The sequence below is a fragment of the Chiloscyllium plagiosum genome, chromosome 10 (genome assembly GCF_004010195.1).
Source record: "Chiloscyllium plagiosum isolate BGI_BamShark_2017 chromosome 10, ASM401019v2, whole genome shotgun sequence".
In the NCBI taxonomy this organism is placed as follows: Eukaryota; Metazoa; Chordata; class Chondrichthyes; order Orectolobiformes; family Hemiscylliidae; genus Chiloscyllium; species Chiloscyllium plagiosum.
The window spans coordinates 6,246,817-6,270,484 of NC_057719.1; the positions used below are offsets into that span (position 1 = coordinate 6,246,817).

General features: G+C 44.5%; 1 protein-coding gene across 3 annotated transcripts in view; it reads left to right on the forward strand.

Moving 5' to 3' along the window:
- nrde2 (NRDE-2, necessary for RNA interference, domain containing) overlaps positions 1–23,668 on the forward strand; it is a 67,997-nt gene that overhangs the window by 2,199 nt on the left and 42,130 nt on the right. For 2 of the 3 annotated variants that reach the window (XM_043696953.1, XM_043696952.1), the window contains exons 2-4: positions 6,913–7,021; positions 15,455–15,643; positions 19,865–20,011. In XM_043696953.1, the coding sequence (XP_043552888.1) occupies positions 6,913–7,021; positions 15,455–15,643; positions 19,865–20,011 (445 nt within the window). The remainder of the gene's footprint in view (positions 1–6,912; positions 7,022–15,454; positions 15,644–19,864; positions 20,012–23,668) is intronic. The other variant, XM_043696954.1, reaches the window with a different exon arrangement.

Genomic DNA, 23,668 nt, shown 5'->3' on the forward strand with positions numbered 1-23,668 from the left:
CCCAAAGAAGTGGCTGCTCCCTTACTGTTCCTAACGTCCATCCATGCTGACTCAGTCGATAAACCTTCCTCAACAACCTTTGTTTCTGTAGCTGTGAAGCAGTCGTTGTTCAACAATGCTGCACCTACTCCCCATTTTCCACGCTCCCTGTTATTTTAAACATCCTTAACCCTATAATATCGAACAACCATTCCTGCCCCTCTAAAACCCACGTTTCCGTTCTGGCCATAGCATCATTGTCCCAAGTACTTATCCATGCTCTAAGTTCATCACTCCTATTTCTTACACTCCCTGCGTTAAAGTGAACACACTTTAATCGATGTGTTCCTGGAAAAGCGCAGCAGGTCAGGCAGCATCCAAGGAGCAGCCTTCCACCTATCACATTTCCAACATCCCTCCCCCAAGTCCCTCCTCCCTACCTTTTATCTTAGCCTGCTGGACATACTGTCCTCATTCCTGAAGAAGGGCTCATGCCCGAACCCTTGATTCTCCTGCTCCTTGGATGCTGCCTGACCTGCTGCGCTTTTCCAGCAACAAATTTTCAGCTCTGATCTTCAGCATCTGCAGTCCTCACTTTCTCCTAGTAAATCTCTAAACAGCATTCAATGTACTTATGTCATTGCTTAAATCTGAATACCAGTTCACGATGGAGAACTAAAGATGGACTGAAAAGCCGCCTTCATCTGTAAAAGGTTTATGATGCAAGACAGACGATGTTCGCAATATTTGAAGATTAGTCAGCACCTGTGGAAAGGAATAGCCTACATGTACAGCGTTACATGTTCTGTTCTCTCCTCATGAGTCCATAGTAACTGCAGTCAATTTTTGTTTTGTGCATTGTTATGGCTATGTTTACAGCAGAGTTGTTTAGAATGTCAGGAGTGGTGTGGTGGACTTGGTTTGATTTGTTGTCACTTCCTAATGAAACCATATGTCCCTCAGTTTGGGGATAACATCTGCACAGTGTCACAGGCTTCTGCTGTAAGTTTAAGGAAGCTGTGAATAAGGATAAGTTCGGATCTTGTGATAAGGTACAAAATTGGGGGAGGGCAAATTGCATCAGAACTAAGCAGAAGCTCGGGAGTGTTAAGTGGGAGGCGCTGTTATCAGGCAAGTCCACATTTTGATATGTGGGAATTGGTTTAAAGGCTTGCCAATGAGAGTTCAGGACCGGCATGTTCTAGGAAGGAGGAAGGGCAAGGATGACAAGGTAAGGGACCCTTGGATAAAGAGGGAGGTTATGAACTTAGGCAAAAGGTAAAAAGAAGCATACATAATGTTTAGGAAGCTCAAATCGGACAGAGCCTGTGAGGAATATAAAGGAAGCAGGAAAGAGCTCAAGTAGGGAATTAGGAGAGCAAAAGGGGGCTATGAAATGACCTTAGCAAGTAAGGTTAAAGAGAATCCCAAGACACCCTATACATATATTAAAAATAAGAGGAGAACTTGGGAGAAGGTAGGACCACTCAAGGATAAAGGAGGGACCTTGTGCTTGAAGGCCGAGGATGTGGGTGAAATCCTAAATGAGTACTTTGTATCAGTATTCACCCAGGAGAAGGGTATGGAGGAATATGCTAGGGTATTCTGAGATCAAGAAAGACGTGGTGTTGGGTCTCTTGAAGAGCATTTAGGTGAATAACTCCCTAGGGCTCTTTAGTATCTATCCCAAGTTAATGAGAGAAGCAAGAGTGGAGATTGCTGGGGCCCTGACCGCGATCTTTGTATGCTCATTAGCCACTGGAGAAGTCCTGCAGGACTAGTGAGTAGCTAATGTTGTTCCTCTGTTCGAGAAGGGAAATAGGGACAATCTCGGAAACTATAGACTGGTGAGTTTTACATTGGTGGTTGGGAAATCGTTGGAGAGAATTCCTAGGGATAGGATTTATGCATATTTTGGAAAAGCATGACCTAATTAGGGATGGTCAGCATGGCTTTGTGTAGGGCAGGTCATTTCTGACTAACTTGATTGAATTTTTCAAGGAGCTGATGAAGGTGATTGGTAAGAGTACAGCAGTGGATGTTGTCTGCATGGACTTTAGTAAGGCTTTCAACAAGGTCCCTCATGGTCGGCTCATCAAGAAGATGAAGATGCATGGGATCCACCAAGACTTGCTCGCGTGGATTCAGAATTGGCTTGCCCATAGAAGGCAAGGTGTAGTGGTGGAAGGGTGTTTTTCAGGCTGGAGGGTCGGTGTGACGAGTGGTGTCCTGCAGGGAGCCATACTGGAACCTCTGCTGCTTGTGATCTATCTAAATGACTTGGGTGAAAGTGTAGATGGGTGGGGTTAGTAAGTTTGCAGACAACACAAAGATCAGTGGAGTTGTAGATAGTGTAGAAGGTTGTCAAAGTATACACGGCACATAGATCAGTTGCAGATAAGGGTGGTCAAATGACAGATGGAGTTTAATCCAGGTAAATGTGAGGTGCTGTACTTTGGGAGAGATCAACTATCAAGGAAAAGTAAATGGCAGGACCTTGTATAGCATTAGTGTACTGAGGGAGCTTGACGTTCAAGTCCACAGCTCATTGAAAGTGGCCACGCAAATAGATAGGGTGGTGAAAAGGGCTTATGGCATGCTTGCCATTATTGGTCAGGGAATTAATGACAAGAGTCAGGATGTCATGTTGCAGCTTTATCAGATTTCGGTTAGGCTCAAGAGTACTGCATTCGATTCTGGTTGCCACGTGATAGGAAGGGTGTGGTGGCTTTGTAGAGGGTGCAGAAGAGATTTACGAGGATGCTTCCTGGAGTAGAGGGTATGAACTATAAGGAGAGGCTAGAAAACCTCAGACTGCTTTCTGTGGAATGGCAGAGCTGAGGGGAGACTTGATAGAAGTGAATAAAATTATGAGAGACATAGATAGCATTGACGGTCAGAATCCTTTTCCCAGAGTTGAAATGCCTAAAACTAGGGGGAATACACTTAAGGTGAGAGGGGGAAAGTTCAAAGGTAATATGAGCGGGTCACTTTTTTTTAAACAGAGCGTGATAGGAGCATGGAATATGCTGCCAGGGTGATTTAGATTAGATTACATTACAGTGTGGAAACAGGCCCTTCGGCCCAACAAGTCCACACCGACCCGCCGAAGTGCAACCCACCCATACCCCTACATTTACCCCTTACCTAACACTACGGGCAATTTAGCATGGTCAATTCACCTGACCTGCACAGGTTTGGACTGTGGGCGGAAACCGGAGCACCCGGAGGAAACCCACGCAGACACGGGGAGAATGTGCAAACTCCACACACAGTCAGTCGCCTGAGGCGGGAATTGAATCCGGGTCTCTGGCGCTGTGAGGCAGCAGTGCTAACCACTGTGCCACCGTGCCGCCCACAATATATGGTATAGTGGAGACAGATACAATAGGGGTGTTTAAGAGACTTTTAGAGAAGCACATGAGTATACTGTACAAGGAATGGAGGGATATGGACCAAGGACAGGCAGAAGGGATTAGTTTAATTTGGTGTCATCTTCGGTATGAGATCAAGGGCACAAGGGCCCATACCTGTGCTGTACTGTTTTATGTTCTATGAGACATAACAGACCAACTCTTAACTGGCAGATGAAATGTTCAGAAGGTTCTGATAGGACTAGACAGCTAGATGCAATGGGGAATCCAGAACCAGGGGTCACAGTCTAAGGATATGGGGGAGACCATTTTAGGAATGAGATGAGATAAAATTTCTTCATCCAGAGAGTGGTGAGCCTGTGCAATTCATTACCACAGGAAGTGGTGAAGGACAAAACATTCCATGTTTTCAAGAAGGAGATACATCTAGTTATAGAGTCATAGAGATGTGCAGCACGGAAATGCACCCTTCGGTCCAACTCCCCCATACTGACCATAGAGTCATAGAGATGTGCAGCACGGAAACGCACCCTTTGGTCCAACTCCCCCATACTGACCATAGAGTCATAGAGATGTGCAGCACGGAAACGCACCCTTCGGTCCAACTCCTCCATGCCGACCAGATATCCTCAATTAGTTTTTAGGGCTAAAAGGATCAAAGGATATGGAGTGACAGCAGATAGAGAGTATTAAGTTGGATGATCAAATCATGATTGTATTGATCATAATTTCTTCTCTCAGGGCTGAGTCTCTTTGGAACTCCTTGCCATAGAGAGCTGTCCTTGAGAATATTTAAGGCTGAGGTAGATAAATAGATTATTGATAGGTTGGAGAATCCAGGGTTGCAGTGAAAGGGCAGGAAAGTGGCCATGTGGAATGTTGGATCAGCTATGATCCTGTTGAATGGCTGAGCAAGCCATTAATCATCCTGTTGTATGACAGTAGTGGGATTGAGAGTGCAGGATTTTCTTCCTTTTTCTTCTTTCGTTGCCTCCTTGGAAAAATGTTATGACTCAAAGCGTGGTACTGCTTTAAGGACAAGTCATTATTTGATACGAAAGACAGTGAGTTCCTCCAAGTCATTATTGTCAATGCAGCCAGGCTTCAGGGAGTCTTTGTTGCATTTTCTCTGTTCTTTAAGGAATTTTGGCCATGTGGGAGTTCGGTAAACAGGACTTTGTGTAAAGATGGCATTAGCACACTTGCCTTAATTGCTGAGACCTGTGAGGTTAAGAGTTGGGATGTTACGTTGAGGTTGTACAAGATGTTGACAAGGCCCACTTCTGGAATGCTGTGTGCAGGTCTGGCCACCCTGCTCTAGGAAGGACATTATCAAACTGGAGAGGGCTCAGAAAAGATTTACCAGGATGTTGCCAGTTAAGGGAGGGTTTGAGATATAAAAATGGGCTCAGTAAGCTGGGAACTTTTTTCACTGGAGTGAAGGAGGTTGGGAGATTATAAAGGTTTATAAAATCATGAGGGGCATAAGAAAGGTCTTTTCTCTAGGGTGAGAGAACTCCAAACTAGACAGCATATTTTTAAGGTGAGAGGAGAAAGTTGTAAAAGGGACCTGAGGGACTATGTTTTCACACACAGGGTGGTTCATATGTGGAATGAACTGACAGAAGTAGTGGTAGATGCAAGTACAGTTTCAACATTTAAACGACATTTGGCCAGGTACATAGATAGGAAAGTTTTAGAGGGATATCAGCTAAATGCAGGCAATGGGATTAAATTTATTTAGAATACTGGTTGCCATGGATGAGTTGGACTGAAGGGTCTGTTTCCATGCTGTATGATTCTATGACTGGATACATGTCCAGCTTATCCTAATTGGTTTTGGCTGAATGTGTCGAGGTGGCTTCAAGAAGGACACTAGCGTTTCTTTGATGTGCCTCCCATTGAATCAAGCTGTGACAGAGACATTTCTGGTTGAATTTCTTTCGTCACGACTCACTGACACGCAGTCCAGGTCTCACTGCAGTACAGGAGTTTGGTGTTGACCACTGTTGTGTAGTCTGGAGTTTTGCTGATTAACAGTGTTTTTTGTTGTTGATTACTTGCCATTACACCTGTGGTTTGTTTTTGAAGAAATCCCGACAGTCCTGACCGGAACTTTTTTATAGGTTTTAAAATCCATTGTGATGTGGAACAACAGGAACTGGGATGGTCGGCTGGTGTGGAACAGGAGATGTTGTAAATGGTGGTGAAATGGAGCATAAGGGAGGGAAAGGGCAATCTGAGAAACTGAATAGTTTGAAACGAGATGAGAGAGGGCTTTGTGCCAACTGAAGACAATTAAAGTAAGCTCAAATTTTGATGCAGGGCTTTTATCCAATCAATTCTTGAAAAAGTATCAAAAGTTTTTCACTTCCACTGGCTGACTCTGAGTAGCCATTGCCAGCATGCATCACTGTGACATTTGGCTCTTTCTGCGCGTAAAAAGTGAGGCGCGTTTTCACGTGTATCCTGAGCTAGCAATTTCTCTCTTTGTCCCCTGACCTTGGTTCGGGCATTTGCGAACCTTGACACCATGCTGAGAATGTAAACTTCCTCTGGGTCCTGGGGTGTAATAAATTTGATCAGTCTGAGCTGGTTCTCTGCGGATTAAGTAACCCCAGCTTGGTGTTTACTGGCAATTTTTGAGGTGGCACTGGGTCTTGCTGGGTCATGAAAGGGTGTGAATAAAGGAACAGTGGACAGTGTGTTTAATTAGTATTTCAGCATCCCTTACCTCATCTGGCACTATGAGCTTATTGTCTTGTAATTCCCAGCATACACTTTCCTTCACATTAGCAAGAAGAGAACTCTTTTGGGGAGGCGATGACCTAGTGATATTATTGCTGGACTGTTAATCTAGAGACCCAGGTAACCTTCTGGGGAGCTGGATGTGAATCCTGCTGTGGTGGAATTTAATTTCAATAAAACAACAAATCTGGAATTAAGAGTCTAATGATGACCACAAATCCATCGTCGATTGTCAGGAAAAAAACATCCTTGAGGGGAGGAAGCTGCTATCCTTACCTGGTCTGGCCTACATGTGACTCCAGACCCACAGCAATGTGTTGGCACTTACCTGCCCCCTGGGCAGTTAGGTATGGGCAATAACTGGTTAGCAATACCCACATCCTGTGAATGAATACAAAAAAAAATTGACACTTGCTATTAAAAAGGGGAGATAAAGGACGCTGAAGCAGTTAGCATCAAGGCAGAAACTTGCTACAGAACGTTTTCATTTACTCCTATTTATTCTCTAAGCTATATCTGTCCAGATGGAGCTTCTCATGACTAAGTAACGTAAAGGCACAGATGTTGATCCAGAACCATTGTTATTTATTTTCTGAGATTTTCCTCCTTTTGCTGCAAGGGTTCGGCCCAGTCAGCAGTGCAGCAATGCAGGGCACTGATCAGTGAAGTTTTCATTGACTTAGAGTAAGTTGTCCTTGACTATTATGAATGACTTTCATGGCATTTACTGTGATTCACTGTCAGTTTATCTGATGAGTCCATACTTTAAAAAGCAGGGCTGCCAAATAATATTGATTTCTGCTGCCTGCAGGATTGGATTGGCTCAGTAATCAAAGCTTCCGCACTGAAGATGCCCTGCAACTGCACCATCGTATCGTGGGCGATGCAGCAGACACAACCCAGGGGTCACCCCAGGCAAGGTACAGAGCCCCACCCGTTCACCCTCGACATTGCTTCTTCCCTCCCTCTCCCTCTTTGTATATTAATTTGAACTTTACCTTTCAATTTCAAAGTCTATCCACCTCTCTCTCTCTTTCTGTCCATCCGTCTTTAATAGCCGTCGAAATCTTTATCTTTATTACATTTTTGTTCTATAACTCCTTCTTTATATCTCTAACTCTAATCCTCCATCTGCTGCAAAACTTTGATTTATTGATTGGGTGTTTACTGCAGTACAGGGATATGCCAATCTCCAGTGCTGAGTGACATGGCCTTTGGGACGTAATTTTAAAAGTTTATTTGAACTGTGGTATGTTTAATACAGTGTGAAAATATTGTACCAGAGCAGTTTTGTTCTGAAATGATTTTTATCTGCTGCACCAGGTTCAAATTAAGTGGTTTCTATCAGTCTGCTTTCCTTGACAGTGTCTAAAGGCTCCGTTAAAAGTGCCTGAGCATTCCCTTGGATTAGAAAGGAAGGTACTTTAAAGATATTGTTCAGTTCAGTGCTGAGCTACAGGTAGTAAAGGCTGTCAGGTTTAATCTCTGCACATACTATATAGTTGGCCTCAGCACCACTGATTACAGGTGACTAGGAGAACAACTGTCTTCTGAGATTTCTTTATTTCTCCAGCGCTGGCCCACCTGCATGTTTCCTAGAAATTAGGACCACGGCAAGGACTTTATCTTAATTCCCGCCATACAGTTCTCTCTTCTCTTTGAAGAATTAGAGTCATAGAGATGTACAGCATGGAAACAGACCCATCAGTCCAACTCGTCCATGCCGACCAGATATCCTAACTTAATCTAGTCCCATTTGCCAGCACCCAGCCCATATCCTTCTGAACACTTCCTATTCATATACCCATCCAGATACCTTTTAAATGTTGCAATTGTACCACTTCCTCTGGTAGCTCACTCTACTAATGTACCACCCTGTGTGAAAAAGTTGGGTCCTTTCCAATCAATCCTCTCTCTCCTTAAATCTATGCCCTCTCGTTTTGCACTTACCGACCCTGGGACAAGACCGTATCAATTTATCCTATCCATGCCCCTCATGATTTTATAAATCACTGTACAGTCACCCCTCATCCTCCAGCGCTCCGGGGAAAACAGCCCCAGCCTGTTCAACCTCTCCCTATAGCTCAAATCTTCCAATCCTAGCAACGTCCTTGTAAATTGTTTCTGAACCCTTTCAAGTTTCGCATCATCCTTCCAATAGGAGGGAGACCAGAATTGCACACAATATTCCAACAGTGGCCTAACCAATGTCCTGTACTGCTGTGACATGACCTCCCAACTCCTGGACTCAATACTCAGACCAATAAAGGAAAGCATACCAAGCGCCTCCTCCATTATCCTATCTACCTGCGACTCCACTTTCAACGAACTATGAATTGACACTCCAAGATCTCTTTGCTCAGCAACACTGCCCATGACCTTACCATTAAGTGCATACGTCCTGCTCTAATTTGCCTTTCCAAAATGCAGCACCTCATATTTGCCTAAACTAAATTCCATCTGCCACTCCTCAGCCCATTGGCCCATCTGATCAAGATCCCATTGTACTCTGAGGTAACCTTCTTTGTTGTCCACTCTACCTCCAATTTTGGTGTCATAGAAGATAAGAACTCTGGGCAGGAGTAGGCCGTCTGGCCTCATTGAGCCTGCTCCGCCATTCAATAAGATCATGGCTGATCCTTTCGTGGACTCAGCTTCACTTACCCGCATTTTCACCATATCCCTTATTTCCTTTACTTTTCAAAAAAGTATGTCTTAGCTTTAAAGGCGATTCCTGAAGTAGCGTCAACTCCTTCACGGGGCAGGGAATTCCATAATTAACAACCCTCTGGGTGAAGAGGTTCCTTCTCCGTTCAGTTCGAAACCGGCTTCCTCCAATCTTGAGGCCATGCCCTCTTGTCCTAGTTTCACCTAGCAGTGAAAACATCTTATCTATTTCTATTTTATCAATTCCCTTAATAATTTTTAATGTTTCTGTAAGGTCCCCCCTGAATTCCAATGAATATAATCCCAGTCTACTCAATCTCTCCTTGTAAGCCAACCCTCTCCACTCCGGAATCAACCCAGTGAGCCTCCTCTGCACCCCCTGTAGTGCCAGTCCATCCTTTCTCAGGTAAGGAGACCAAACCTGCATGCAGTACTCCAGGTGGGGCCTCACCAGCACCCTGTACAGCTGCAACACAACCTCCCTGCTTTTAAACTTTTCATTATAACTCTTTTTGTGGCTTTCTGCCTCTCCACTCCGGAATCAACCCAGTGAGCCTCCTCTGCACCCCCTGTAGTGCCAGTCCATCCTTTCTCAAGTAAGGAGACCAAACCTGCATGCAGTACTCCAGGTGTGGCCTCACCAGCACCCTGTACAGCTGCAACACAACCTCCCTGCTTTTAAACTTTTCTTTATAACTCTTTTTGTAGCTTTCTGTTGACCTTTAAAGTTTTCCTAATCTTCAAGATTCCTGCTGTTTTTGGTCACTTTGTCTGCCTTCTCTTTCACTTTGATAGCCTGCCTTATTTCCTTCAACACCCGTGGCAGATTACCCCTCCTCTTCCAGCCCTTCCTTCTCACTGGAATGTACTTTTACTGAGCGCTTTGAAAAATTTTTTTGAAGGTCCTCCATTGCTCGTCAACTGTTGCACCATAAAGTCTCTGTTTCCAGTCTCCTTTAGCCTGGTCCTCCCTCATTCTATCCTAGTCCCCCTTAGTCTGGTAATGGATTTTATCTTCACACTATCCAGCCATATTTTAAGTTCAACCATACTGCGATCACTCCTTCCAAGATGATCCCTAACAATGAGGTAATTAATTATTCCTGTCTCATTACACATGACCAGATCTACGATAGCTTGCTCCCTCGTCGGTTCCATACTGTTCAAGAAAACTAACGCGGATACACTCAACAAACTCCTCCTCAAGGCTACCTTGACTGAGCTGATTCAACCAATCGGCATGTGAATTAAAATCCCCCAGGATAATAGCTGTACCGTTTTTGCAGGCATTAGTTATTTCCTTGTTTATTGCCCGCCCTGATGTGATGTTACTATTTGGTGGCCTTTAGACTATAACTATCAATGACGTTTTCTTTTTGGAATTTCTAATTTCCACCCAAATGGTTTTGACCTCCTGCTCTGTAGAATCTGTTTCATCTCTCAGCACTGCCCTGATGTCGTTCTTGAATATCAGAGCTACATCACCTCCCTTGCATTCCTGTCTGTCCTTCCGAATAGTCTGCTACCCCTTGGATATTTAATTCCCAGTCGTGACCATTCTGCAACCATGTCTCCATGATGGCTCCCAAATCATATTTGTTCATGATGCTTTGTGCCGTTAACTCATCAACCTTGTTCTGACTGCTGCGAGCTTTCAGGTAAAGTGCCTTTCTTACCGTCATGATTCACAACATCTCTAATATCTCCTGAGCTATCTCCACACCTCCCCCCTGTCCCATCTGTACAGATTGTCCCCCGCCCCAGTTCCAAAACTGATGCCAATGTCCCATGAAATGGAATCCCTCTTTCCCACACAATTCCCTTAGCTGTGTTCCCTAATTTTCTTGACTAAGCCAGTTTACATGTGGCTCAGGCAGTAATCCGGAGATTATGACCCTCGAGGACCTGTTCCTTAATGTCGTTCCGAGTGCTCGATAACCCCCAACCAGATCCTCCTTCCTGTTCCTTGCCTATGTTGTTCGTCCCAGTATAGACTACAACAACTGGATCCTCCCCCTCTAGCTCTAGTATCCTTTCAAGCCGGTCAGAGATGTTCTGCACCGGGCAGGCAACACCCCATGCAGGACCCCCGATCCAGCTTGCATAGGCTACTATCTGTCCCCCCTCATTCTCAAATCCCCTATAACTACCATCTGTCTTTTTGCTCCCCTCTCTTCAATGGCCTTCTACAACATGGTGCCATGGACTGTTGGCTCATCCTCCCCGCAGCCCTTTTCCTCACCCACACAGGGAGCAAGCACCTCATACCTGTTGGATGAGGTAAAAAGGTCATCTGCAAACTTACTAACTCTACCTGCTATGTTCACATTCAAATCGTTTATATATATATGACAAAAAGCAGCGGACCCGGCACCGATCCTTGTGGCACACGACTGGTCACAGGCCTCCAATCTGAAAGGTTCTTCAGTCAAATTTGTCTCCATGCTATGAGCAAGGAAAGGTTTTTGGTTTTCTTCCCAATCTGCCGAATGTGAGGAGTTTCTGCCTTGTTGCTCACTACACTGTTAGCATATTGAATGCTGCTGAGCTCCTTCGTCCAGCTCCTCTCTCCACACAGCGTCTGCTTAAGTGCAATCTGTTCTTCAAATCAATCTCATTTTGGCATGCATGCAAACAGAGTTTAATCCCTTAAATGTCCACATTCCCATGGGGATTCCCGATTCCAGTGATCTTCCATCTGATCCTGTCAAAGAAGGAATTGGGCCTGATGTTTCATTGAGCAGGATAATGCGCTCTTGGCTCTGTGACAAGGAGGAGAGACAGAAAGGTTTCTCGCTTGACTGGGGAGCAGGATCGAGTGCACCACAGTACTCCTTGATGCATCCTTCACGCCTCCTTAACTTCTTTCGAAGTTACTGCCAGATAAATAATAGCAGGGAAGCAAGATTGCTGTACACGTTTTGACCTTTTTTTGGCAGTTCTCTCTGGTGTTTGTTTATCTTCTGTTCTGTGTGTGAATCAAAGTTTTATTTGAGAAGTAGCCCTACCAGGAGCAAATCCCCCTACCCACCCATATCTCTATACATAGAGTTTTTTAAAAAAAATTGTCCACGAGATGTGGTTATCACTGGCATTCTGCTATTTTTTTGCCCTTGAGATAATAGTGTGAGCTGCTTTCTTGAACCGCTGCAGGGCAGATGGTATAAGTCCAGCTCCAGTACTATTCCCTTTCTCTCTTGTGTTTGTTACTGGCACCAGTTAGAGTGGTGTATCCTGCTGATTGTGGCCAGTTGCTAAGGGAGTGTTGTGCTCTCTTCCTCCCCTGTCACTCTGTGAGGAATCGCCTGGGCTTTTCACTGTTAGAGAATGACCCAGGATTGTTACTGCACCAGGCCCACCTGTGTCCCATCACCTCATGAGGTTTCAGAAAGAGTGCTTAATGTGGGTGCTCCTACATGAGATAACGGGGGGGGACTCCCTTGGATCAGGATTCAGTGGGATTGATGGGTGCGGCAGTCACTTAGGATCCTCATAGCACCACAACGCAACGTGGGAGAACATTATGAATCATAGAATCCCTGCAGTGTGGAAGCAGGCCATTCGGCCCATCTAGAACTTACTGACCCTCCAAAGAGATTCCCATTTAGAGCTACCCTGTCTCTGTAACCCTGCATTCCTCATGGCTAACCCACCTAGCCTGCACATCTCTAGTTGCTATGCGCAGTTTAGTATGGCCAATCCACCCTAACCTGCACATCTTGGGACTGTGGGAGGAAACCGGAGCACCCGGAGGAAACCCATGCAGTCACAGGGAGAATGTGCAAATTCCACAGTTGCCCGAGGCTGGAATCGAACCTGAGCCTTTGATGCTGCAAGGCAGCACTGCTAACTACTGAGCCACTGTGCTGCCCATCCGATGTATTGAACATGAGGCATGTTAAGTACACCAGATGGTCTATTTAGTCGTCTTCTACAACAGGAAACCTACCATTTAGCTGCTTTAATTAGTCCAAAATCCTAGCTTTAACCATACTTCCTAGTAGCTCATACCAGCTGTTGTAGTATTGTAAAGAATTCATGTACATTCGCTGGCTCGTAGTGTGAACGGTTCTCTGGCTGATTAAAGCAGTTGGTTGTGATGTGAGTGCCCCTTCCAGGACCATAACCATCTTTGTGCCAGCCAATAAGGTGGCCATTCCTGTGCTGTAAGAGGGTTGTGTGGGTTCTCCAGCTTCTATGACAGGAGGTCACCCCCACATACACGCTGGAAATGACAACTCCACCGAATGTCAGCCCCGAATTCCGAGCTAGATCTGTCTGAACAGGATTTGAAGATGGCGCGAAGCTAAAGGTTTGTTCCGTCCCAGTGTCTACTCTGTCCTTGTTGCCTAGGTGAGTCTACAGGTTTTGTTTCATTTTTACACTCTGTCTCCATCCTAATTACCTAATGCATATACCCCTGCAAGGTTGCCTCCTGACAACTCTACAACACAACATGTGGATGCTCTTCACCTCCTCTGCTCATCACTGTGTAGTCTGGGACAGTGCCACAAGGGTATTGTAGAAAAACATGGCTTTAGAAGACTTCAGTCAGCCCAGGATGTGGTATCAAAACCCGTTCATGTTGAAATGTTGAGTAGCTATCACTGAGGATGACCTGAATCTCTGGGTTCGAATAATGTTGATTCAATCCCAGTGCTACTTTGAGTTTGAGATTTTAATCTGTATGCCATCTCGGCTGTTGTGGCAGAATATCTTGAAGTGCCATTGTAGAAGAAGACAGTTACCTTGTTTGTCTCATGATACTCGAATGATTATTTATCTTCAGGGGTCGTGGTTTGAATACTGAACTTGCTACTGCTTTGAGTAGTTGCAGTGAATAACAGCTGAATTCAAGGAGAAGCTGATGAAGTAGAAATGTGAGTAGCTTATGGTCCGAAGTGTTGGAAGTGAGAGGAGACTGCTGTGGAGGAGAAGCACTGACGTAAGCTGAAAGGCAGCTTTCCTTGCTGTATGTTTATGGAGACAGCCTTTAATCATCCTGGTGCTCAGTACTTTCATGCTTTGAGATGTGGGTAATGATGATAAGTCCAACATTTGTTGCCTTCAGTGGCTTACTAGGCCATTTCCCAGTTAAAGGTCAACCACATTGCTGTGAATCTGAAAGTCACGTTCTGGATGACCAGGCAAGGGCAATAGGTTTCCCTCCCTAAAGGGCATTAGTGAATCAGATCTATTGATTAAATTAATTATTATTACTGTGATTAGCTTCCAATTGCAGATTTTTTGGATTAATTTATTGAATTAAATTCCACTAGCAGCATTGGGTGGGATTTGAACCTGTCTCCTCGGAGCAATAGTTGAGAGTGTGGTGCTGGAAAAACAGAGCAGGTCAGGCAGCATCCGAGGAGAAGGAAAATCACGTTTCAATCATAAGCCCTTCAGGTGCCTGAAACATCCGAAATGTCAATTCTCCTGCTGCTCAGATGCTGCCTGACCTGCTGTGCTTTTCCAGCACCACACTCTCGACTCTAATCTCCAGCATCTGCAGTCCTCACTTTCTCCCCAATGCAATAGCCTGGGTATCTGAATTACAACATTATTAGACATGGCAGCAATGCCATCCTGTACCCTGATGTTCCATGGTCAATAACCAATTGTAGAAATTCACCTCTCAGCCAGACATGAGGGTGGGGGTAGGGAGAGAGATCTCCCTGGTGGTGGAGATATTTGGGAACCACATCTAGAGATCCTGATAGAGACACCACAAACTTACACACATTCAGAAAGATGCCTTTTGGCCTGGGCTATCAGGTCTCCAATAGGGTTGGAGAATCTTTTACTCTGAGCAGACTGAAAAGTAACCATTTTGTCTAAGCAACCAGTTTGCTTCAATTGAAACTCAAAGACAACTTGTCACCTAAAGCACTTTATAATGCTTCATGTGGATTTGGCGATTTTTGTTTCTGTGCAGGTTTGTTGTTACCTAACGGCTAACATATCCAGAGAGCGTAGCTGCCTTTCCCACTGTCACTTTCAGCTGTGTGTGTGTGGCATCTCGGGACCCTCTTTGAATAACATGTTGATGGATGGACCTTAATTCATCCTCTGTAATTGTCAAAAGTTACAGTTGTTGTAATGATTTGGTATCATGTGTTCTGTATTTTCTACATATCTGCTCACACGAGGTTTCCCTGTACATTCAGCAGCAGTGTCTGAGTTGGAATTACGAATAATGAGTTTTCATTTTCTTAAGGATAACTTGCTTTTTTTTTTGAGGCATACATTTTTAAGTATACTCTGTCATCTATTTCACCAGTAAAGGAACAAAGCACTGAATAAAAAGGATCTTTTTTTCACAAAGGCCTTTATGGCTCAATACGTAAAGAAAGAGCGTACGTTTCTGAGCCACTTTATCGAACCTGCCAAAACACATGACAGCCAATGGCGTACTTTTTCTTACAGATCAGCCAGCTGGGGATGAGGGCTGAACTACACCCTGTCCTGTGCCAGCATCCTGCTCCCTCTGCTTACTGGACTTCTCATCTGGGCAGGACGGGCATGCAAGAGTGAGAGAAAGGAAGGGAAACTGAGCGAGAGGGGGGAGTTGGGAGATTGGGGCGAGGGAAATGGGGCTGCAGAAGTGCGGAGTGAATGTCTATCTTAAGGTAGGTGCAACTAATGATTAAATGCCATTTTAATGTGGCCTTGCCCTGCTCTTTCAGTGATCATTCAGGGATATCTGGGGGAGTTTTGGATCGAGGCGCACAAGATGCACCGGCCAAAAAAAAGAAGAAAAAGAAGAAACATCGGCAGCACAGAAAGGAAAAGAGGAAGGACAGAGCGATTCACACCGACAGCGAATCTGATCCTGAACTCTTCCGACATAAAGACACGGAGACTCCTGCAGAGAGGTAATTAGCATTGCTTTCCTTTGCTGAGTCTGTACACAGCACCAAGACAGCTTGAGCCAAGGGGGTTGGGATGGCTGGATTTCTGATTATCTTTAATAATGAGCATTAGTAATAGAATGAGGCCATTTAGCCCTTTGAGCCAGTTCTGCCATCCACTTGAATCCTGGTTAAACCTATACCTCCATTCTCTCAGAGCCTATCCTGTGCCTCATTTTATAAAAAAAAAGCTATCAAACTTAGACTTGAGCCACAGCCTCTTCTGGGTGAGGCAAAAAAACTTACAGATTTCCATTTTGTGTAGAAAATCTGCTTTCTGATTTTATTTTTGAATAATCCAGCTCCAGTTTTGAGACAGTGTTCTCCTGACCTGACTTTTCCCAGGCCTGGAAAATAGCTAATCTGTGAGTACTCTGTTTGTGTGATTGGAACATTTTGGAATCATAGAAGCATACAGTAAAGTGGAAGCCATTTGGTCCATTGAATATGTATTGACAAAACAGCTCTCAATCTGCAGTAGCCCAACTTGGCAGCAATAGGCCCATAGCCTTGAATGTTGTGATACTTCAAGTGTTCAACCAAGTACTTTAGAAAGACTGTGGGGTTTCCCATCTCAACTACCCTCCCAGGCAGTGCATTCCAGATTCCCACCACCTTCTGTGTGAAAATGCTTCCTCAACTGCCCTCAAACCTCTTGCCTTTCACTTGAAATAATGCCCCCTTGTCATTGACCTTTCATCTAAAGGGAACAGCTAATTTCTATCCAGCCTGTCCATGCCACCCCCATCATCTTTTACACCTCAAACAGACTCTCAACCTTCTCTACTCCAGAGAAAACAACCCGAGCTTATCCAGCCTCCCTTCACAGCTGAAATGCTCCATCCCATGCAGCATCCTGGTGAACCTCCTCTGCAAACCTTTCAATGCAATCACATCCTTGCAATAAAATGTGGTGACCAGAACTGTGCGCAGTTCCCCAGTTGTGGCCTAACTAAAGTTTTATACAACTCCAACATAATTTCCCTGCTCTTATAATCTAAACAATGACTGATAAAGGCAAGTGTCCTGTATCCTGCCTTAACTAACTTATTAACCTGTCCCGCCACCTTCAGAGATCTGTGGACAAACAGCCCAAGATCCCTCTGTTCCTCTGAGCTTCCTAGTGTCCTGCCATTCATTGACCTTTGTCGTGGAAGAGTGAGAGAAAGGAGGGGACGGAAAGGTGATATGGAGGGGGGTGCAGGGAGATAGGAAGGGTCACCTGACCCGGAATGTTAATTTTGATTTCTCTTCACAGATGCTGCCAGACCTGTTGAGGTTTTCCAACAATTTCTGTTTTTTTTGTTTCTGATTTTCCACATCCGCAGTTCTTTCAGTTTTTACCCTGGATCCCATGTGCTTTTATCTTCTTTATCAGTCTCCCATTTGGAACTTTGTCAAAGGCTTTGCTGAATTCCATATAATCTACGTCAATGGCCCTGTCCTCGTCAGCACATCTGGTCACCTCCAAAAAACATTCATTCAGGTTTGTTAGGCATGAACTGTCTCTAACAAAGCCATGCTATCTCCAATCAAACCGTGCCTCATCAGAATTTTCTCCAATAGTTTTCCTTCTCATTGGTCTGTAATTCCTTGGATTATCTCTACCATCCTCCTTGAAAAAATGGAGTCTCATTAGCTGCCTTCCAGTTCTTTGGCATCTGCCCTGTGGTCAGACAGAAATTTAAAAAATTGAGTCAAAACCCCTGTAATTTCCTTCCTCGTCTCTGACAGCAGCCCAGGATACAACCCATCCACACCTGGGGATTTGTCCACATTTAAGCTCTCTCCCAATGTCAAAACTGCTCAGAACCTCGTAGTCCCTCTTCCCAAATTCTGTACCAACATCCTGTTTCTGCATGGTGAAAACAGATGTGAAGTATTCGTTTAACACCATACCCATGTCCTCCTGCTCCTGCACAGAGTGGCCCTTGGTTCCTAATGGGCCCTACTCCTCCCCTGGTTATCTTCTTTCCTTTCATATCTTTCCAGAATATCTCGGGGTTCTCCTTACCTGCCAGTGGATTTTCACACTCCCTCTTTGCTTTCTTAAGCTCCCTCCTACATTTTCTACACTCTAGTTGAGCCTCTGTCAATTTGCTCTTTCTGCACCGGCTAAAAGCCCCTCTTTTTCTTGACCATCTAAAGTCAAGAGAGAAGACTTATGTTTGTGCAGTCTGTCCTTAATCTAACTCTCTAAACACTAGCATTATTCGCACTGGTGGAAGTGCTGTTTCTCTCCTTTCATACCACAGATCCTTGCTGAAGTTCATTGCTCAGAGCCGAAGGCATTCAGCATTTAGGTGGGGTAAGCTATTGAAAAAATTCAACAGGTAGATTTTAATTTGGTAAAAGGAAGCAAGAGCAAAGGCGATGTTTTAAAATTCGAGCTAGACTGTTTGCACAGTGTGAGGGAGAGATTTTTGTTGGTTGAAGAGGTAACGAGTTATGGATCTAACAATGAACTTTTTGAATAGCAGAACAGGATCAGGAGGCTGAATGGCCTGTGCCTCTTTTTTTTTTGGTCTCTTTCAAATTGGAAGGAATGTGTCAGCATGTTGCTGGCTTTCCTCTCTGCCATGTCCAGATATGGCTATTTTTTTGCAGTGTTCCCCAGATGATAGACATCTGATATTGGTCAAGCCTTCCACACAGTTAGGGAAGGCAATGGAATTCTAACATTTTGACTTGTCTTGCAGGAGGTTGCTCACAGGAGGACTGGGTTTTCTGTAGCCCTGGATACAGATGTCAGCCCTCTGTACCTCGAGTGTAGTAGAGTGTAATAGAGTGCAGACAGGTATAGCTACTAAAGGTTTGAATTGTTCCCCTGTCCCGGGCCTACATGTTAAATGGTGAAAGTGGCTGAGTGATCCCAGGCCAGTATCCGTGCTGCTGTTTGCTGGTTGCTTGGAGTTTTTCTGGGAATGAATGGTGGCAATATCATCAAGAACAATTGAAATTGGGTGTCAGAGCAGTTCTAGGTACATCCATCAGACGTTTAACAAATTTAAAATCACTTATATACATTGGATACATTAGATTTCCACTTGAAGTAAAAACAGACACAGGCAGACCCTCTTTTCATCAGTACCACTTCATACTGTCTCAAGGTTGGCTACTTTTAGCTGTCAACGCTATCTCAAAAGTTGAAGAAGAATCTGTATCAGAAACACTGGGCTTGTTGCAGTGTTCAGACATGAGGTAAAATGTGAGTAAATGAGAGGTTATCAATTTCCTCGCAAAACAGGAGGGTAGATTCTTTTCTGAATGGCAATAGATTGGGAAAGGTTGAGGTGCAATGTGTCTTAGATATCTTTCTACACCAGTCATAGCAAGGAAGTATGCAGGTAAAGAAGGCAAATGGTTGGCCTTCATAGCGAGAGTGTTTGATTACAGGGCCTTGATGAGACCACATTTAGAATATTGTGTGCAGGTTTGGTCTCCATAACCAGAACATCATTCCTCAGATAAGGAGGGAGTGCATCAAAGACTGGTTCCTGGGATGGCAGGCCTGATGTATTGAGAGAGACTGGATCGGTTAGGAATATATTCACTCAAGTTTAGAAGAATGAGGTGTGATGTCAAACCTATAAATGTCTGACAGACACAGGAAAGAAGTTCCCGATGACTGGGGAACCCAGAACCAGGGGTCGCAGTCTATGGATACTGGGTCATTTAGGACTGGGATGAGGAGAATTTTCTTTTCTTTACCCAGAGAGCGGTGAGCCAGTGGAATTCTCTGCTACAGTATGTGGTTGAGGCCAAAGCGTTGAATGTTTTCAAGGAGTTAGATATAGCTCTTGGGACTAAAAGGATCAAGGGAGCAAACAGGAACAGGGCACTGAGTTGGTTGGTCAGCTGTTCTCATGTTGAATAGTAGAGTCTTAGCTGAGTTAGCTGGGTTGGCTGGTTTGTGGAGCAGTGCTACCAACAGCATGGGTTCATTTCATACACACAGGGCTGATGTTAGCTCGAGAGTCTCTTCTTCTCAATCTCTTTCCTCGCTTGAGGCCTGGTGACACTCTGGTTAAACTACCACCAGTCTCTTTCAATTGACAGAAACACTGTGGTCCTGGGATAATAGTGGCTTTTAGGCTTGGAGGACCAATTGGCCTCCTGCCCCAATGTGCTTTGACCATTTCACAGATTCTGTTCAATAACCAGGATCATATTGTTATTTTGCAGGTCTGACTCCAGTGCTGGTCTTCCTCAGGGTCAATTCATGTGGCTGGATGACCTCCATCTGCAAACTGCACAGACCTTCTGTATAGACAGAAAAGCTGATCCTGCCAACTGGGAGTACAAGTCACTCTATCGGGGAGATTTGGCAAGGTACTTGTAATGAGAGGAGCCGAGAATTCTGATTAAGTGGTGCTTTCCTTCCTAGTGCTGGACCGACAACACAAGTTGTGATACGGTCTGGCATTAGCACTTTCCGTAGCTCAGTGTCCGCTTTAGGCTGGGGGAGGCCATTGCAAGCCATGTGGACAATCAATGAGAGATTGAAAATGGCCACACATTACCCTCTCTTTTGTACCTGTCACTTGATTTGTCTGTTAAAATATCTATCTGGTTCCCTTTTGATTTTGTGACTTTTATAGAATTGTAGAATCCCTACAGTGTGGAGGCAGGCCAATTGGCCCATCGAATCCACACTGACTCGCCAAAGAGCATCCCAGCCACACCCACCCTATCCTTGTAACCCTGCATTTCCCATACCTAATCCACCTAGCCAGCACATCCCTGGACATTAAGGCCAATGTAGCATGGCCAACCCACCTAACCTGCACATCTTGGGATTGTGGGAGGAAACCGGAGCACCCAGAGGAAACCCACACTGACATGGGAGAATGTGTAAACTCCACACAGACAGTCACCACTAACCACTGAGCCACCATGCCACTTAGAATCACTGGGTGGTACAGCACAGAAAGTAGCTAGCTCTTTTTGACTGCAGTACAGTTAGTCCTATTACCCTGCTTTTTATTTCCATATTCTTGCAATCTTTTTCTCCTGTGGTATTTATCAATTTGTGTTTTGAAGGCTGTTATGAACTCCCTATTCAGCATCCGATTAGGCAATGCACCCACTGTTTCTTTGAGGCTATCTCTAACTAGCCTCTGATCACCTGATGAAGGAGCGGCGCTCCGAATGCTAGTGCTTCCAACTAACCAGTTGGCCTCTAACTATGGTGTTGTGTCATTTTTTTTAAACTTTATACACCCCAGTCCAACAGCGGCATCTCCAAATCATAGCCTCTGATCAGGTTTTTAAAAGCCTTCTGGGCCCCATTCTGTCTTGGTGACCACTTTGTTTGCCAGTGGTCCCATGAAAGTTCCCTACTTTGAGGACGCAATATAATTCCAAGTAGTAGTTGCTGAATTTGACATTGTTTCTCTCTGTTCCACAGTTAAATCTTAACTCTGTTACATTTCCAGGTTCCTGTTACCGTTACATAATTCCAGTGTGTGTATTTGCAGAAATTATCTTTGTTCAGCTGTCTTCAATTTTACTTCATTTGAAACCCATGATGGGGGTATAAAACGTGTGATTGAATTTTCAATGTGCCTCTGACATTGCCCAGCAAGGCCACAGGGCAACTGAGAGCAGTAACTGCAGCCTCGTTACTGTCATCCAAACCTCAAGAGCAAATGTATCTTTGTTTAAATGAGTGGACTGCCAAGGGATGCAGTTCCTCGCATCAGTGACAGGTTCTTTGAAGGGTGGGAAAATTCTGTGACTTAGAGCACCCAGTTATTTAACGGCAATCCATTTCCCAGTGAGTCATTCGAATGCAGCCTGCACTAATGGAGTGCCCTCCCTTGTGCCCCGTGATCCTCCTCCAGCTGACTGCTGAACAATGCCTAATGTCAATCCTGCTTCGACAACGAGACAAACCTAATTGGCCATGAGATGAAATGCCTCATTAATTGTCACATTGCAGATCTTGCAGTCTGACTGCTTTTCGCACAGTGGTAAATGGGATATATCCAGATCGATGATGTTTGACAGAGGCTTGTCACGTCAATTATCTCAGTCGCTGGTAGGAGAGTGTGGAGAGATTGAATTTTTAAGAAATCATTGGCGTGTCATTCTTATGACACTGCCCATTTTTTCAGACATCATTATACTAGCAGCTAGCATAAGCTTATTCCTCCACAGATGCTGTGTACCTATACAGGGATAGAATGACAGTGCAGCACAGATTTATCTAGAAGGCAGGCTTAAGCGAGTTTCAATTGGTCATTGGTAGTACAGAGCTTGAGATTGCTTTAAAACAAAAAGACACATTTTAGAGTCACAGAGATGTACAGCATGGAAACAGACCCTTCAGTCCAACCAGATATCCCAACCCAATCTAGTCCCACCTGCCAGCATCCGGCCCATATCCCTCCAAACGCTTCCTATTCATATACCCATCCAAATGCCTCTTAAATGTTGCAATTGTACCAGCCTCCACCACATCCTCTGGCAGCTCATTCCATACACGTACTACCCTCTGCGTGAAAAAGTTGCCCCTTAGGTTTCTTTTATATCTTTCCCCTCTCACCCTAAACCTAGTTATAGTTCTGGACTCCCCGACCCCAGGGAAAAGACTTTGTCTATTTATCCTACCCATGCCCCTCATAATTTTGTAAACCTCTATAAGGTCACCCCTCAGCCTCCGATGCTCCAGGGAAAACAGCCCCAGCCTGTTCAGTCTCTCCCTGTAGCTCCAAATCTCCAACCCTGGCAATATCCTTGTAAATCTTTTCTGAACCCTTTGAAGTTTCACAACATCTTTCCGTTAGGAAGGAGACCAGAATTGCACGCAATGTTCCAACAGTGTCTGGATTAGTGTTGCTGGAAGAGCACAGCAGTTCAGGCAGCATTCGAGGAGCAGTAAAATCAACGTTTCGGGCAAAAGCCCTTCATCAGGAATAAAGGCAGAGAGCCTGAAGGGTGGAGAGATAAGCTAGAGGAGGGTGGGGGTGGGGAGAAAGTAGCATAGAGTACAATAGGTGAGTGGGGGAGGAGATGAAGGTGATTGGTCAAGGAGGAGTGGGTGGTCTATTATACAATCCCAATAAGGTGATCATCCTTTTCTTATTTCTCAGTTCCACCCAAATAACTTCCCTGGATGTATTTCTGGGAATATCCTCCCTCAGCACAGCTGTAATGCTATCCCTTATCAAAAATGCCACTCCCCTTCCTCTCTTTGTTTAAGCTTTTCATCTAACACTCATCAGGACTAGGGTGTAGGATTGCTCGCTGAGCTGTAGGTTTGATATCCAGACTTCTCAGGACATTTTCCATGAATACAAATTCCATGGGAAAACCAATATTTATGCTTCATGATGTGAAGGTCATCTGTTATGTTAGGGAATGGTGGGGTAGGCTTGAGGTGATGAATGACTTCCTCCTGTTTCTGATGAGTCCTGTGTGTTAATATATGTTGCTTTCAGCATGTTCAAATGTGCCACGCCCAGCTGGTATCAAACAGCTCACTTGTCAACCAATCAGCACTCTCTAGAAAAATTGTGTTTTTTCTTCTTGAATTTGTATTCTTGCAAAATGTCCTGATGTGTGCCAAGTGGAAAGCTTTGACTAAATGTCTTTTCTTCAGCAATACTAGAATTTAACTGGTTGATTAACTTGGCTTGTACTGTTGATTACGGAGATTGAGAGATGGTCTAATTGAGGTGTGTAAAAGTAAGAGATAAAGATTTGGGGTCGATACAAAGGAACTGTTCCTTGTCTTGGGTGAATCAAGGACATGGTGACATTATAAAATTAACTAAAGCTTGTGCTATTCCAATGTAAGATCAAGCAGTACTTCTATACATGAAGCAGTAGAAATCTGGAACTGTCCCTTGAAAGACTGGTGTTAAAGGGGATCTACAGGAGTGTTCCAGACTGAGAGAATTCTTCAACATAGGGAGAAATGAAGTCCACAAGCTAATTGAATGAAAGGGCAGGCCTGAAGGACTGAATGGTCTACTTCTCTGC